This window comes from Alligator sinensis, unplaced genomic scaffold (genome assembly GCF_000455745.1).
Source record: "Alligator sinensis unplaced genomic scaffold, ASM45574v1 scaffold662_3, whole genome shotgun sequence".
Taxonomy (NCBI): Eukaryota; Metazoa; Chordata; order Crocodylia; family Alligatoridae; genus Alligator; species Alligator sinensis.
The window spans coordinates 375,345-389,929 of NW_005842908.1; the positions used below are offsets into that span (position 1 = coordinate 375,345).

General features: G+C 52.1%; 1 protein-coding gene across 7 annotated transcripts; it reads right to left on the reverse strand.

The window, feature by feature from the left end:
* Positions 1-810: 810 nt before the first annotated feature.
* Positions 811-10,289, reverse strand: LOC102372100 (zinc finger protein 239). Of its 7 annotated transcripts, none has more exons than XM_025192276.1 (6): positions 10,158-10,289; positions 9,922-10,055; positions 9,302-9,428; positions 5,973-6,089; positions 1,750-2,872; positions 811-932 (listed from the first exon to the last, which is right to left on the reverse strand). In XM_025192276.1, exons 2-5 carry the CDS (start codon positions 9,943-9,945, stop codon positions 1,836-1,838), a joined length of 1,305 nt encoding a protein of 434 aa, XP_025048061.1. In that variant the 5' UTR covers positions 9,946-10,055; positions 10,158-10,289; the 3' UTR covers positions 811-932; positions 1,750-1,835. The 7 variants fall into 7 exon arrangements, with proteins under 7 accessions (XP_025048061.1, XP_025048060.1, XP_025048062.1 ...); XM_025192275.1 differs by having other exon boundaries at positions 1,750-2,875; XM_025192277.1 differs by lacking the exon at positions 10,158-10,289 and adding an exon at positions 9,173-9,273 and having other exon boundaries at positions 1,750-2,875; positions 9,354-9,428; positions 9,922-9,943.
* Between the last annotated feature and the right edge of the window lie 4,296 nt (positions 10,290-14,585).

The following is a 14,585-nucleotide window of genomic DNA, read 5'->3' on the forward strand; positions in this document are numbered from 1 at the left end:
ACCAGGGAGCCCAGTGGCTGGGACACACACATACACACCTGGTGATGCACCTGATCCCTCTGTTGGGTCTTTGTTCCCAGCTGCCTTGTGTGCCTGGTTGGGGCATGGGTGGAGCTTGGGGGTAAACTTTGCAGTCTCCCCAGATGCCACCACTGCCCCCAGAGGAATAGAGCTTAAGGGTGGGGGGCAAAATGCAGCTAACCCTAGTTCCCAGGAATTTCCATCAGGCACCAAGTGCAGGGATGGAGAGGGCAGTCCTCAATTCCTCTGGGGCCCGTTTCCAGTGCCTTTGAGCCTGGGATGTGGAGATGGCAAGGATGACATGGGGTGCTGTTCTGCAGGTTCCCCCTGAGCAGGGGGTTGGAGACCAACCCCAGAAAGGATGGTTCCTATTGTCTGTGCTAGAAGCAGTGCACAGGCACACACACACCTTATGGAGGACAGATAAGAACACAAGAATTACCAGTGACTGGGTCAGACCACAGATCCATCTTGCTCAGTCTCCTATGTCACATGCCAACAGAGAGTGGATGCTGAAAGGGGGAGCAAACTGGGTCTGGCCTGGGTTTTTTCCCATTCCTCTTTCACTTGCAGCCTCCAGCATTTAAGGCCTAGAACAGTGATTTTCATTTGCAGACCCCTAAAAAAATGTCAAATGGAGCTACAGACCCCTTTGAATTGTAAGTGTGGTTATTCACATATATTTGATTGATCACAGTCATCTTCCATGGACCCATCAGACATAGTCTGCAGACCCGCCATAGGTCTGCAGACCACAGGTTGAAAACCACTGGTCTAGGAAATTCTGGTTCAGAGGCCGTGCCCCTCAATGGTGACTGATGCCCCTTTCCTTCAAGAATGTGTCCAATCCCTTGGTGAATCTGGCTAAACTCTCAGCTTCCGCCACATCAGGTGATGATGAGTCCCACACCCTTGAATGGGGGAGAAAAGAATTTCCTGGTGTTAGTTTTAAACTTGCTACCTACTCAGTTTCACAAGGTGACCCTTCGTTCCTGTCTGGTGGGAGACGGTCAATAATAAATCCCTAGTGACTTTCTCTTGTCATTTAGTATTTTAGAAACCCTTCTCATGTCCTCCCTCAGGTGTCTCTTTCTAAACTGAACAGGTTGGGCCTCAGCAGTCTCTCTCATATAGAAGCCCCTTCATGAATAGAACAGTCTCACTCAGCAAGTAGGACCATACCCAGCAACCTGCTACAATTTTGTTAAAATACACTTTAAATCTAAGGGAGAGGGCCAAGAGAGTGCTTGTCTCCTCTGTCCTGCCACCTCACTACAGCCTTATCTAGGAGACTCCAGGAACATCTTCCTATGGCCCTTTCCCTCCCTCCCGCCAGGACTCAGCTTGCTGGGGCATCTCCTGCTGTTCCCTTGTCCAGGCCCAGATTCACTCTGCTGCCTGATGCCGTCATTAACAATGAGCTGAAATCTTCCCCCATCCTTCAACTGCTTGTTCCATTGCACAGCACAAGCCTAGCCTGGCCCTTTCCCTATCACCCCTGAAGCCTCCTAACCTCACTACACTTCAGATCAGCAAGGCTGCTGCTGTAGATCCCCTCCCACCATGACAACACCCACACCACAATCCCACCCCAGTCTGACCACCCCATTCCCCTCCCTGGCTTCTACTTCCCAGTACAGCACCCTAGTGCTCTGCAGGCCCCAAACCTCTTCTCCCCTCTCTGTGACTCCATGTTCTCCCATCCCCAGGACCATACAAACACAACACCTGTTGAATGAGGAGATGAATGCATTTCAGGCCACCCCGGCTTCAGGGGGAGGAGGGTGACAAAAGCCAGCAGAAACTGCCCCACATCAACAGCAAAGGTCATGCCTGTGGGTTCTCTGGTGCCTGGTGAGAGCCGTACTCTGTGTGAAGCTCTTCCCACACACAGCACAGCAATAGGGCCTCTCTCCCGTATGCAAGCGCTGGTGATTGGTGAGAGACATGCTGTGCCTAAAGCTCTTTCCACACTGAGTACAGCCATAAGGCTTCTCGCCAGTGTGGATGCGCTGGTGCACTCGGAAATGGGATGGGTCATTGAAGCTCTTCCCGCAGTCTGCACAGCCATAGGGCTTCTCCCCCGTATGGATGCGCTGGTGGACACGGAGATGGGACAGCTGATAGAAGCTCTTCCCACAGTCAACACAGCCATGCAGCTTCTCTGCAGCGTGCTGCTGCTGGTAGACACAGAGGGGAGACTGTTTTGGGAAACCCTTCGCATCCTCCAGGCTGATGCAAGGGTGCTCCCCTGAGTGCATCTTCTGGTGTTCCCGGAGATGGGATTTGTACTGGAAGCTTTTCTCACACTCAGTGCAGTGGTACCGTTTCTCCCCAGTATGCAGGCGCAGGTGGTTCTGGAGGTTGTCTGGGCGGGCAAAGCTCTTACCACACTCCGGGCACAGGTGGGGGCGCTCCCCTGAATGCATCCGCTGGTGGATGAGAAGACCATACTTGTACCGGAAGCTCTTCCCACACTCCAGGCATAGATGAGGGCGCTCCCCAGAGTGTGTTCTCTGGTGCTCGAGGAGACGGGATTTGTAGTGGAAGCTCTTCCCGCACTGGGCACAGGGGTGGGCTGTCTCCCTCCTGTGGGTTCCCTCATGCACCCAGAGCTCCTGTTGATCCCTAAAACTCTCACCGCACTCTTTGCATATATACATTGCCTTCTTCCTGTGAGTGCCACACTCAGGGCTCCTCAATTCTTTCTGCCTGCACACAGGGCTCTTTTGGAGCTCAGCCAGTCTCTGTGCCCATTGCACAGAGAGCTGGTTCCTGGCTGGAATCAGCTCTAGGTTTGCAGGCTCTTGCTCAGGAGGCCGCTGCTCAGCTCTGGTCATTGTCCCAGCACCTGCTGGGTGGAAAAGGGAACCCAGAGATGAATTCCTGTGCCCTGGCAAAAAGGAAAGCCCTGCTGTTCCCCTGTGCTGGGACATACCACAGAGCTTGGCCAGGCCTTTGCACTTGGGTATAATGATGACATGGACTTGCTAGCCCCTGGAGAATAAGGAGTTAAAGAGAGCTGCTTGGCTGGGTTGGCCCTGCCTTGACATGCTTGCAGCCAATGCCAAGCCTTGAGAAGTGGCATAAAAAAGGGGAGTCAGCTCAGAGAAAAGACTCTCAGTGCTGACTAAGCCCTGGCTCCTGGTCAGGCAATGTGGATTCCCAGGTCAGGTTGGGTGCCTCGGTAGATTGTAGCATGGAGACTGGGGAGCTGCCCCAGTGCCTTTACAGGCACTCTGTGAGAACAAGTCCAATTCCAGATGCTCCCCATGCTGGAGGTGGAAGGGCAGGTCAGTGTACTGTGCTAATGTTCCTTTCTTCCCCAGTGACACTAGGGCCCCTGCTACATGTTACATATATTATGCAATTGACAGGTTAAATGCATAATAAATGTACCCCAGCCACATGTGCAAAGTAAGTAACACACCACACAAATGACTATCCAGCTATAAAAAGAGCCAACTAGCTATAAAAATAGTGCTTGAAAATGTATAACAACTCTCACTGGTTTCTAGCCAGCTTTAAACTGGAATGTGTAACAGGTTGCTCAGACCCAGATTCCCAGTGGTTCAGTCCTAAATCCAAGCCCCACAGAATTGGAGAGTGCTACATCACTTCCAACTCCTCAGGAGATCTGTGTGTGCTAGCACAGAACTGAATAGCTCCATGCCCTCTAGGACTGAAAGTGAGACCAGAGGCATTTGCCTCAAGGAAAAGTGAGACTCTCTGAAGATGGTGCTGAGCACTCCCCCACACACCTGACTGCCCAGTCATACTCCAGACCAAGAAGTTCTCACAAGAGGCTACTTGGGGATCATCCCCAGAGCTTGTTCTCAGGTTCTCGGTCACTGGCAGTCCTGAGAATGGCATCTGGGGACAAGTCCAAAGCAGCTTCACTGGCAAACTTCCATGTCAGAGTATAACAGCAGGTGTGACTGTGTGGGTCATGTTGAGCACAACCCTCTCTGGGACATACTCCTGCTGCTGTCATATCAGCAAGCCCTAAGGGCAGCTGGATTTAGCAAGAAAAAACAAACTAAGTCAGCCCTCATCCCTTCAGGAAACCATTTGGGAGCAGATGATTTGTAGCTTTTGAGCCAGTCCTGAACTAAGTTCTCCCATCTGGTCTGCTTCCAGATGGAACACAACAGAGCCATATATAATACAGCCCAAGATACTGATTAAACCCTGCCTTTATACCCCAATCTGCTAGAGGGGAGTTCCAGTTCCAGCTAAGCAGGAAGAACCATCAGGCAAAGACAGGACAGCCCTAGTTTCTTTATAGCCCAGTCCCTAACATGGTAGTTCTCAAATTGTTTAGACATAAGCCATCCCTTGTTAGAGTTAGGCAACCCTCAGAAACAGCTAGCTCTTAGCTTTCACTTAATTTTTTTACTACAGAAAAATAATAGAGCAATTCTTCTATTACAAAGGACACAGGAAACCACAACAGGTCAGAATGCTTTTAACATTGGGGATTCCTATTTGAAATCTCCAGGTTTCTCTCGTGAATCATGTTTGCACACTTGACAGTGCTAGAATTGTGTGACACCCTGTGGTACCCTTAAAAGAATTTTGAGGCACCACAGGGTCCTGTGGTACCCAGGCTGAGAATTAGTGCTCTAATGGCTCCCAGAGCTTCTGTCCTCCTTGTCAACTGCCCAGTGGCTATACATACCCCATGATGCCCTGGTAGGTGTCATAGAGGTATTGCCACCTTAGGATGGGGTATTAATTCTAAACTGCTGAGCAAGGATAGAAAATCCAGCTCACGGTGTCCCAGGGATATCTGACTTTTGCCTAATATTGAAACAGTGGGCTAGGATTTGGCTGTAGCACTGTATGATTTCCTTGTGGGCAAGCCCCCTCCTCCATGACAAATCCTACTGACAAGGTGACTGGGGTTCATTCTCCAGAAAGGGAAGCAATAGGAGATCTTGCTCAAGGGCTGAACCTGGAATGCCTCAAAAGTCTTAATTAGGGGGCTCTAACAGGGCTCCCTAGCCCTGTTACTAGTAAAGGAAAGACAAGTCAGAAAAAAGGGAGAAACTCCTTTAAGAGGTAGACTTGTGTGGCCCAGAGCAAGGAATCCCATGGCTGTATAAACTTTGCTCCTGAGCAGATCTAGGACCATGGAGGGGAGAGGAGCTCCCTGCCATAGGCTGAACTCTCAAGGACAGCATACTAAGTAGCACCTGCTATGTTCTGTGGTTTAGAATCTAGCAGGCAGAAAAGGAAAAGCTGCAAGGAAAGGCCCTTTCCTGCTAAGTTGTTTCCTTGGAACTGTGTTATTTGATGGTATTTAAGGGCAGGATTTAAGGCCTCCCAGCCTCCGTGTGACATGTAGAGTTGATTTTGCAGGCTCCAAGCCCCATGTGCGAGGGCAAAATGGATTTTGAGGGCTCCCAGAACTTGACTCACTAGAGAGGGAGGTAGTGCGATGTACTGAATAAGCCAAGAGGGGAGGCCATTACCAGGTAGCCAGGCCAGGTGAGTGCCAAGGCATGTGGCATGTCTCTGTTCAGCAGTGGTCTACTCCTTGAGACTAGTGGGTCAGTATGTGGGCCCCCAAACTGCCTGTGGGCTTCTTATGACTCCTGAAATGGTATGGTCAAATTGGCAAGGCCCCAGAACTACTCAAAAGCTCACAACAACCCCTAAAATTATGGGATCGGATGAACAATGTTTTAGGACTGCTTGAGGGTGTCAGTAGCCCAAGAGAATTATGGCTGATTTGTGCCTAATCAAATGCCAGGATATCAGCTGAGTTCAGTGAACACGAGAGACAAGCAGGCACCTAGGAATTTGGCAGGGCCAGCAGCTCCATAATGAGCAAGGGGAGGGAGTACTATAGGTGTCATTCTGGCAACTGAGGGTGTCCTGGCCTGCCAAATTAACAATGACTAACAACAAGGGTGTGATAGGCAAAACCAAAGGTCATGACTCACCTAGGGATGAGGTCTCAGACCATGATCTTTCTCCAGGGTCCTCATCATCACAGACCCAGAGCTCCATCTCCCCTCGCTGGATGCAACAGATCAAGTCAGGTGCAAAACCTTGATATCCTGTTTTGGAAGGACACAAATAGTGATTATGTTTGGTTACTCCCCATGCAGTGTCCAAATGGGATTTCGGGAATGCATCCAATAGACTCAAACATTTTAAGGGGGCCTTAAAGGGAAAAGGGAAGGTGGACAGTTCAGATGAAAGATGATACTACAAGACAAACCTGTATGAAATAAAGCATCAACCACTGAGATAAAGGGTATAAAACACCCATGGCGTTACTGGTGTATATAAACACAAGTAGCACTGTGCAAGGTGGGCTAGGGAACAGTGATCAGTGGTGTACTAGGAAGAAGGAAGAGAAAGGTTTCATAGGGACAGTGGACGTATTTATGGAAGGACACAACTTACCGTATAAGGATAATTATAGGTCAAAAACTGGAAATGGATTTATTCTTGATGCAGGTTTACATTGACAGCTCTTGGAAGTGAAGAGAGCCAATGAAAGATAGGGGACGATGACATTTTATACAGAAGAGAACATAATTCATATCAACAGTATAGAGAATGATGACATTAAAATAAGTGCAGGTGTAACTATATGTTGATCCATGTTAGGGTGACAATAATTTGGATGATTGGGGAGCATTGGATCTGCAGCTGAAACAAGGCTTTAACCTGTGTCTCAGCGAAAAGTTGCTGACCACAAGGCAGAATGGTGTATGAAAATAACCTTGCAAAAGCTTAGACAAGAAGTTTCTTTAACAGTGGAATAGTGTGCAGGATACATGATTCCTTGTGTAAGAAGAACAAGATGCAGCCCACCAGCTATCATCGGGAGATAAGACAGAAGCCAGACCTTGAAGAGGCTGCTGAAGTCAGCAGAAAACCAGAAAGAACCAGTGGTTGACCGAGAGTAACTGGGTTCATAGCCTTACGCATGCGCTCTTAGCAGAGAGGCATGTAAATGAAGGAAATGCATAGGCAATTCCATGTTAATGAAGCAAACAATAAACAGAGAAGGAGCTTGAGATGGGAGGAAAAATGGGTGGAACTCAAGGAGGGACATAGGTGGAGTGAATGTTAATATGTATGAACCAAAGTGTATAAAATGTGAAAAAACTATTGTTCAGGGCAGCTCCCTGGTTTGTTGCTTTTTGGCAGCTAGTCCGAAGCTGTCTCCATTCTAAATAAAGCTGTTGCGAGCAATGTGTGCGCGTTTGCTCCCTGCTTGCTCTGGCTAATGAGTAACAGGACCCATAAGCAATTGGATCCTCCGCTCCCTAGTCATTAGGCGCTGCGTGGAGTCTGGGTCTAACAATCCCAAGATCATTCTAAAAGACATACTAGCAAAAGTAAATAATCTAAAAGAATGATTACATTTTGAACACTTTCTAATAAAGCTCTTAGTTCTGCATTCACAAATTTAAAATTACATCAAACTCCTGCTATTCCTGTTACAATCAATAAGATCTTTTTGAATGTTGAACAAGAGGAAATGGTTCTATAGAATCAAACAGATATATGTATATATATATGGAAATTATATGAATAATCTTAAAACTAAAGGAAATTTAGGGTTTAAAAAACAACCAACCAAACAAAAAACCCCACTGACAGGTAGCCAGTTAAGGCAACCTACTTTATACCCAGGTTTCAAAGCAAAGGTATTTAACAGCTTCTAATGCGTTCCACTGCCTAAACAAGATTTTAGTGCAAGAGGAACACCAACTAAGTTTAGGCCCATCTTTACCATAGGAACATAAAACTAAGGGCTGGAAGGGACTTCAAAAGATCATCGAGCCTCACCTCCTCTGGGCAGGAATACTGCCGAGATCAAATGATCCCAGCAAGGTGTCTGTCCAGTCTCCTCTTGAAGACTTCCAAGGAGGTGGTGGAGACTGCACCACCTCCTTGGGAAGTCTATTTCAGATTCTGGTCACCCTTACCGTAAAGAAGTTCTTCCTTACATCCAACCTGAAACCATCTTCTAACAGTTTATAGCCATTGCTCCTTGTCCTCCCCTGGGGCACCCTAGCGAACAGTTTCTCTCACAGCTCCTGATATTCACTGGGGCTGTGCGAAACAGCAGTTCCATTTCGCCTTGAGTTTCAACGGTTCGACAGAACAGTGTTTCGACTCAAATTTCATTTTGAGTTGAAACAGAAAGGCTGTTTCGCCACTGTTTCAAGTTTCGCTGGGGATGGGGAGTCAGACCAGCTGGGCTGACTTCCCATCCCCAGCGCTAGATTGCCCAGCAGGGCTGCTCCCCCGACCCCCGCGCTTGACCGTGCTGGTGTGATGAAGCGCGGGGCACCAGGAAGCAGCCCCACTGGGCTGCCTCCCGTTCCTTGCCAGATCTTGCGCTGGGGATGGGAAGTCGAGCCAGCTGGACTGACTTCCCATCCCCAGTCTATCATCGAAACGTTTCGACTTTCAAATCATTTTGATCAGCCTCATTTTGCTTTGAGGCTATTTCAACAGCCTTTGTTTCATTCCGATTTTGCTGTTTCAACCTCGAACTTGCTCAAAACAGTGTCAGAACAAAACAGCCAGCCAAATTTCACACAGCCCTAATATTCACCCTTTACATACTTATAGACAGCCACCAAGTTCCCCCTCAGTCTTCTCTTCCCCAGACTGAACAATCCTAGATCCCCTCGTCTTTTCCCATAAGATTTGTCCTCCGGGCCCTTAATCATTCTTGTGGCCCTTCTCTGGACCCTTTCAAGATTCTCCATGTCTTTTTTGAAATGTGGCGCCCAGAACAGGACACAGTACTCCAGCTGGGGTCTTGCCAGCACTGAGAAGACATGAAGTATCACTTCCTTAGCCCTGCTCACAATGTACCAGCTAATGCATCCCAGTATGCTATTAGCTCTGTTGACTACAGCATTGCGCTGGCGGCTCATATTGATCCTGTGATCAACCACAACCCCGAGGCCCCTTTCAGCCATGTACTGGCCAGGACATTTCCTCCTAACCAATATTCATGCTGTTAGTTACTTCTCCCCAGATGAAGCACTCTGCATTCATCCTTACTGAGCTGCATCCAGTTCTGCTCTGCCCACCTTTCCAGCTTGTTCAGGTCTGCATCCTATCCCCTAGGATGTGAAAATACAAGACAAAACACAGGCCTGACCGATGACAGAGCAGTGGGGAGAAAGTAAATGTAGATGACCAGCCCAAACTTCACGGGAAGACTGCAGAAGAACCACCAGAGGAAGGGGACATTTCTGAGCTCTGGAAAGAAGAAAAAACAGAACTTTACCCAGGGAAACAAGGGCTTGGTAATTCCTCAGCATCTGCTCCTGGTAAAGCACCTTGTCTCCATCTCCTAACAGCTCCCACTCCTTGCGGGTGAAGTACAGCGCCACGTCCTCAAAGGCCTCTCGAAGCTGCAGTCACAGGCATTGCACGCTCAGCCACTTCTGCTCCAGCCTCATCCAGCCCCCCTATAGTTTTGAGCCTTCCACTGCACTACAGACTTGCAAGCCTGATTACACCAGGTAGGGATGTGAAGCTGTCCCTGCCCCAGTTAACGGAGACACTGCAGCAAAGCATGTTACAGGCCTGAGACAGGGGTGTACCAGGCATCTGGGAGGTTGGCGTGGCTACCTCCTCTGCTGGCAAAGGCTGTGTGTACAATAGGGGGTACTTCCATCCTCAGTGCACCAGAACGGGCTCTATAGTGAAGGCAGCCTCCACGTTGCATTGGAAGCTGCATGCTTGGCAGTGACTCGCATACCTGGGAACGGTGACCCCAGCTATTTCAGTCAGACACCACCCGAAGGGCTGTCTCTTTGCTTCCTTCACGTCTCTGACAGGGGAGCTCCACAGGGCCTGGAATCCAGGGGGATTTCCTGCCCCTGCGACAGACTGAGGCCCTACCTGAGCGGAGACGGCTGCAGCCATCCCGGCTGTGACCTGCAGAGGACGGGAACTGAAGGGCAGGGGCAGGAGCGGAGCAGCAGGGCAGAGGGACGCGCCGGGCTGGTGCCGCCGGGGCTCGGGGCGGAGTCGGCCTGGAAAGAGGAGAAAGGGGCGAGTGCATCGCTGCAGCAACCTGCCCGTGACGTCACGGCGTGACATCGCCAGCGGGAGGGATCCCCGCGCACCGGTCTCACCTGCAGCGCGGAGCGGGATCCCGGCGGCCCGGCCCGGGCCCAGCACGTGCGGCCGCGCACCTTTCGCAGCCTCCCGCAAGCCCCGCCCACCGCTGGTGACTGCGCCCGGGTCGATCCGGGGAATCCGCCGTCCTGACGTCGCCGCGCTGCAAAAACCGCCGCCGCTCGATCGGGGACCCTTTAACCCGTTCGTGCCCGGGCCGGGCGGGCAGGGCTGCGCTGCGCTGTCCTGTCATCAGCGCCGATGCCGCGAGCCCCAGCTCCCCACAGCTTGTGCGGGATCGACATACACACGCGTGCACAGACGCGCCCACGGGCACGCGCAGGCTCCCTCCGCCCGGGCGGGGCTGCGCGGGGCTGAGGGAGGGAGCCTTTCCCTTCCCCCCTGGGGTCCGCCCAGTCGGTGACAGTACAAACCGCCCCAGCTCTGCCCACCCCTTCCATGGGCGGAGGGATCGAGTGCCCAGAGCAGGGCTGCGCAGCCCAACCCCCAGGGCGGGGTGGGCAACTGCCACCACTGCCCCCTGGGAGGAGCCATTGCGGGGGGCGGGCAGTCCCACCCGAGAGGAGCCAGTCTTGGGTATTTCTGCTCCCTGCTGGAAGGACGTTACCCCCCGCCCCACCGCCACATGGTCCCTCCCGGGGGTGCTTCCCTCCTCAGGCCAGTGCCAGCCCTGGCGGACGAGGGGTGGGGGGACGTGGCTCCGCAGGCACCTTGCTGGGGCCCGACCTGGAGCCTGAGAAACCCACGTCCCTCCCTCCCACGAGGCCCCTGCCCTACTAGGGCACAGGGCCCGACACTGCGGCTCTTCACAGCCAGGCAGGGCCAGGATCAGGCCTTTCCCTGCTGGGCAGCCCGCCGGCTTCCTGCTGCCCGCCCCGCCGCTGCGCAGGGCTCCACTCCTCCCCGCGGGTCGGAGGCATTTACCGGAGAGGCGAAGGCTGAGGGATACTTGGGCTCCGGAGGAGCATCTCTGAGCCAAGGGCAGAGGGGACCTGGCTCCCCCGCTCGTTCCAGGCTGAGGGGAGCCGGTCCCTTAAGGCCTAGGGAGGGCCCTGCCTGACAGCCTGGCAGCGGCCCCCTCCAGCCAGGACTCGTGGACAACCCGTATCTGTCCTGCCTACTTCTTCCCCAGCCTGGGGAATATATCTGCCCTGCCCACAGCCACACACAGGCATATTTGCATCCATGTGCACACATACAGGCATGCACACCTCTGCACTTACATGTGTGCACACATGCACAGGAACATGCAAACTTGCCAACCTAAACACATGAGCACACACACGTCTGAATATCTGCATGAAGAAACACAACCACGCACACACATGCAAACACATGCATGCTTATGTGCACAGACGCATATGTATACAGACCCATGTACACACATACAGACATGCACACACACTGTTACACATGTGTGACAGGCTGGCTGGCAGTGACTTAGCCCAGGGGTTTTGAAAGGGCAAAAGATGATTGGAGGACTTGGGATTCCCTTTCCTCACCAATCAGGCCCCAGAGACTCACCCTCTGTGTCCCCTGATTGGCTCCTTGGGTAACCTGGAGGGGGATAAAAGGGGCAGCGCAGCTGACTCAGAAAAGAGACCAGCGAGGAACCACAAGGAAAGAGTTTCAAGGAGCTGGCAAGAGCTAAACCAGCGGGGCAGGAGCAGTTGCCCCAGAAGTCCCTGAAGGAGTGGAATCTGCAGGCAGCACTGGGGGGTCATCAGCAGCACAGCATGTGGCTGGCAGGAGAGGCTCCCCGCTGGGCTCCAGGATCCCCCACGGGGGGCTGTGGCCAGCAGGAGAGGCTCCCCAGCTCCAGCAAGATCTGAGCAGTGACCTGAGAGGTTCCCAGCTCTGCTTCCAGCTCCTCCAGTCAGAGGTCAGGCAGCTCAACGTGAGGCCGGGGCTCCAGGAAGGTCAAGACCCCTAGCAGCTTGTAGCAGTACCAGAACTGGTGGCTGTGTGGCAGAGTTTTTGCTTACAATGTGGGGGAGACCTGAGTTTAAGTTCCAGCTTTGGTGACTTGTGGTGAGTGAGCTAACAAGGAGAAATTCCTCTTGCAGTGGAAAGGGGCCGGTGTGTTTTCCCCCTTTCTCCCCCTCCAGGTACCTAGGCCCTATATTTCTTGTCACTTGACATTTTGCATTTTGTGCCTTTTGTATTTCCAGTAATACCAACCAGTATTGTTTGTTCTGCTGTTTGTGTTTTACATTTTGGTTAACCCTGTCTTTTGTCAACTGGATGAATATGTCTATGATTGTAAGTGTCTAACCTCTGTTGAATCCTGCCCCTTCAGGGCACTGTAGTGTCCCCTATACCCCGCCCTGGTTTATACTGGTTATGTTCCCAGTATTGTTTCCTCATTAAAATGTATATGGTTAAGTCCCCATTGGTGGTCTGGCTCTGCTCTATAGGGGGAGGAGAGTCCCTACACCTCCCACAGCGCTTGTGCACCTGCTTTGATCCCTGCAACTGGAGAGGGGGTACCTCTTGGAGTACCACCCGGGTTACATTTTGGGGGCTCATCCAGGATTCCCGCATAGCGGGTGCTAGAATATTATTCAAGCACTGTGTACCCCTGTAGAGAGCGAGAGAGCCACCAGGAGGCATGTCAAATGCCGACCAGTCTGCCGTACCCTCCGGGAGTGATGGAATGGTGCAGGGGGGAGCGGGGCAACCTGCTGGAACTGAAACTACCCCAGAATGGGTGAGAGTTTTCCAGCAGATTCTGCGGGAGGTGACCCGTTTCTCCAGTGACCAGGTAACCTATAAGAGACTCCAGAGTTTCTCGGGAACCCTTCCAGTCCCTGCAGGGGAGGAAGGATTCAATTCTTGGCTCTCCCATATTCAAGAGACTTTACTGACTTGGCAAATAGCTGATGGGGATAAGTGACGCTGTCTGGTGGAGGTCCTGAGGGAGCCTGCCTTTGGGGTTGTGAGGACTGCCAAACTCCGGAACTGTGCTATCACCACCCAGCAATGCGTGCAGGTCCTTCAGGATGCTTTTGGCCGACCCACAGGAAGTGGGGGTGCGTACTACGAACTGCTGGGAACTTTCCAGCGCAAGGGCGAGACTCTTTCAGCGTATGTCCTGCGCTTAGAGCGGTGTTACAACGCCTGGTGACCCAGGGAGCGCTTAGTGTCACCAACACCGATCAGATACGGCTCCGGCAAATTCATATTGGGGCACGGTATAGCTCGGATTTACTCCATAGCCTCAACTTAGCGGGGAGCAGGAGCAGCCCATCTGACTTCTGTCACCTCCTCCGAGAGATTCATGAAGGGGAAGAGATATCCAGACTCAGAGAGACTATGTGGGTCCCAGAGGATGTTTCCCCCTGGAGAGAACCCATGGGTCAGGTGCTAATGGTGGCTCCCCATGAGGACACTTTGTTGGGAGTGGAGGAGGAGCCTGTGGCTCCAGCACTAGCAGCTGCTGTGGCCAGACCCCTCCCCAGGGGTCAGCCCTTGCCCCATCCTTGTGCCTCAGGCGGACCTTGGCCCCATACCTGCTCTAGGGCCCCAGCGTTCTGCTATAGATGTGAGGAGCCAGGGCACATGGCTCGGGAGTGCACCCAGCCTGAGAACCCTGGTTTGGTATTTTAAAGGTTAAAAGGGCGGTGGGCAACGGGAAACGGGGAAGGGGCAGAGCAATGGAGTCGGCTCCGTTCCAGACCCAGACAGATTCCCATACATTACCCTCAGTAAATTCACTGCCAAAGGGGCTAGTCGGACCCCGTGCGGAGGTCCCTGTGACTGAATGGTTGCCCATGCTGGGTCATTCTAAACAGCGGGTGCTAGGTTACCATCCTATTTGAATCCTATGAGGAACATCTGAGACACTTGCCTTTGCTTCCCCTTACGGGGCTGGGACTTTGTGGCTTAAGCTAGGAACAGTATCCTTATGGGGGTTATGTAAACGTGAGGCTAAAATCCCCTGCTGAAATAGCTGGGGTGGAAGAAGAAGTGTCAACCATCGCTCTAGTATGCCCTGATCCGGGGTGGATGAAAGGGGCCACTCTCGTTGTGGGGACCAACTCCAGCCTTTTCCAGGTTCTTGCTCGCTACTGTAAACGACAAGCTGGCCCAGGTTACCAACAACGGTTAACGATGCATGCCTTGTGCTCAGAGGCATATGACCAATGGGAGCATAGAGAGAGGTGGGGTCACCCTGAGGTTGTGGGGACCCTGTACTTCTCTGGAGCAAAGCCCCAGCGAGTCCCTGCACCGGGCCAATGGGCTTTGCCTACTGTATGCAATTGGATTGAGAGGGATGAAAAGAATAAGCTGCTGGTGGTGGAGACCCCCACTGGGAGAGAGAAACCCGGTGCGCTGAGGGTCCCTGATGGTGTGATCGAGACAAAAGGACTCAACCAATACCTGGTTACAGTGATAGTGGTTAACCCAACCTTGAAAGATAT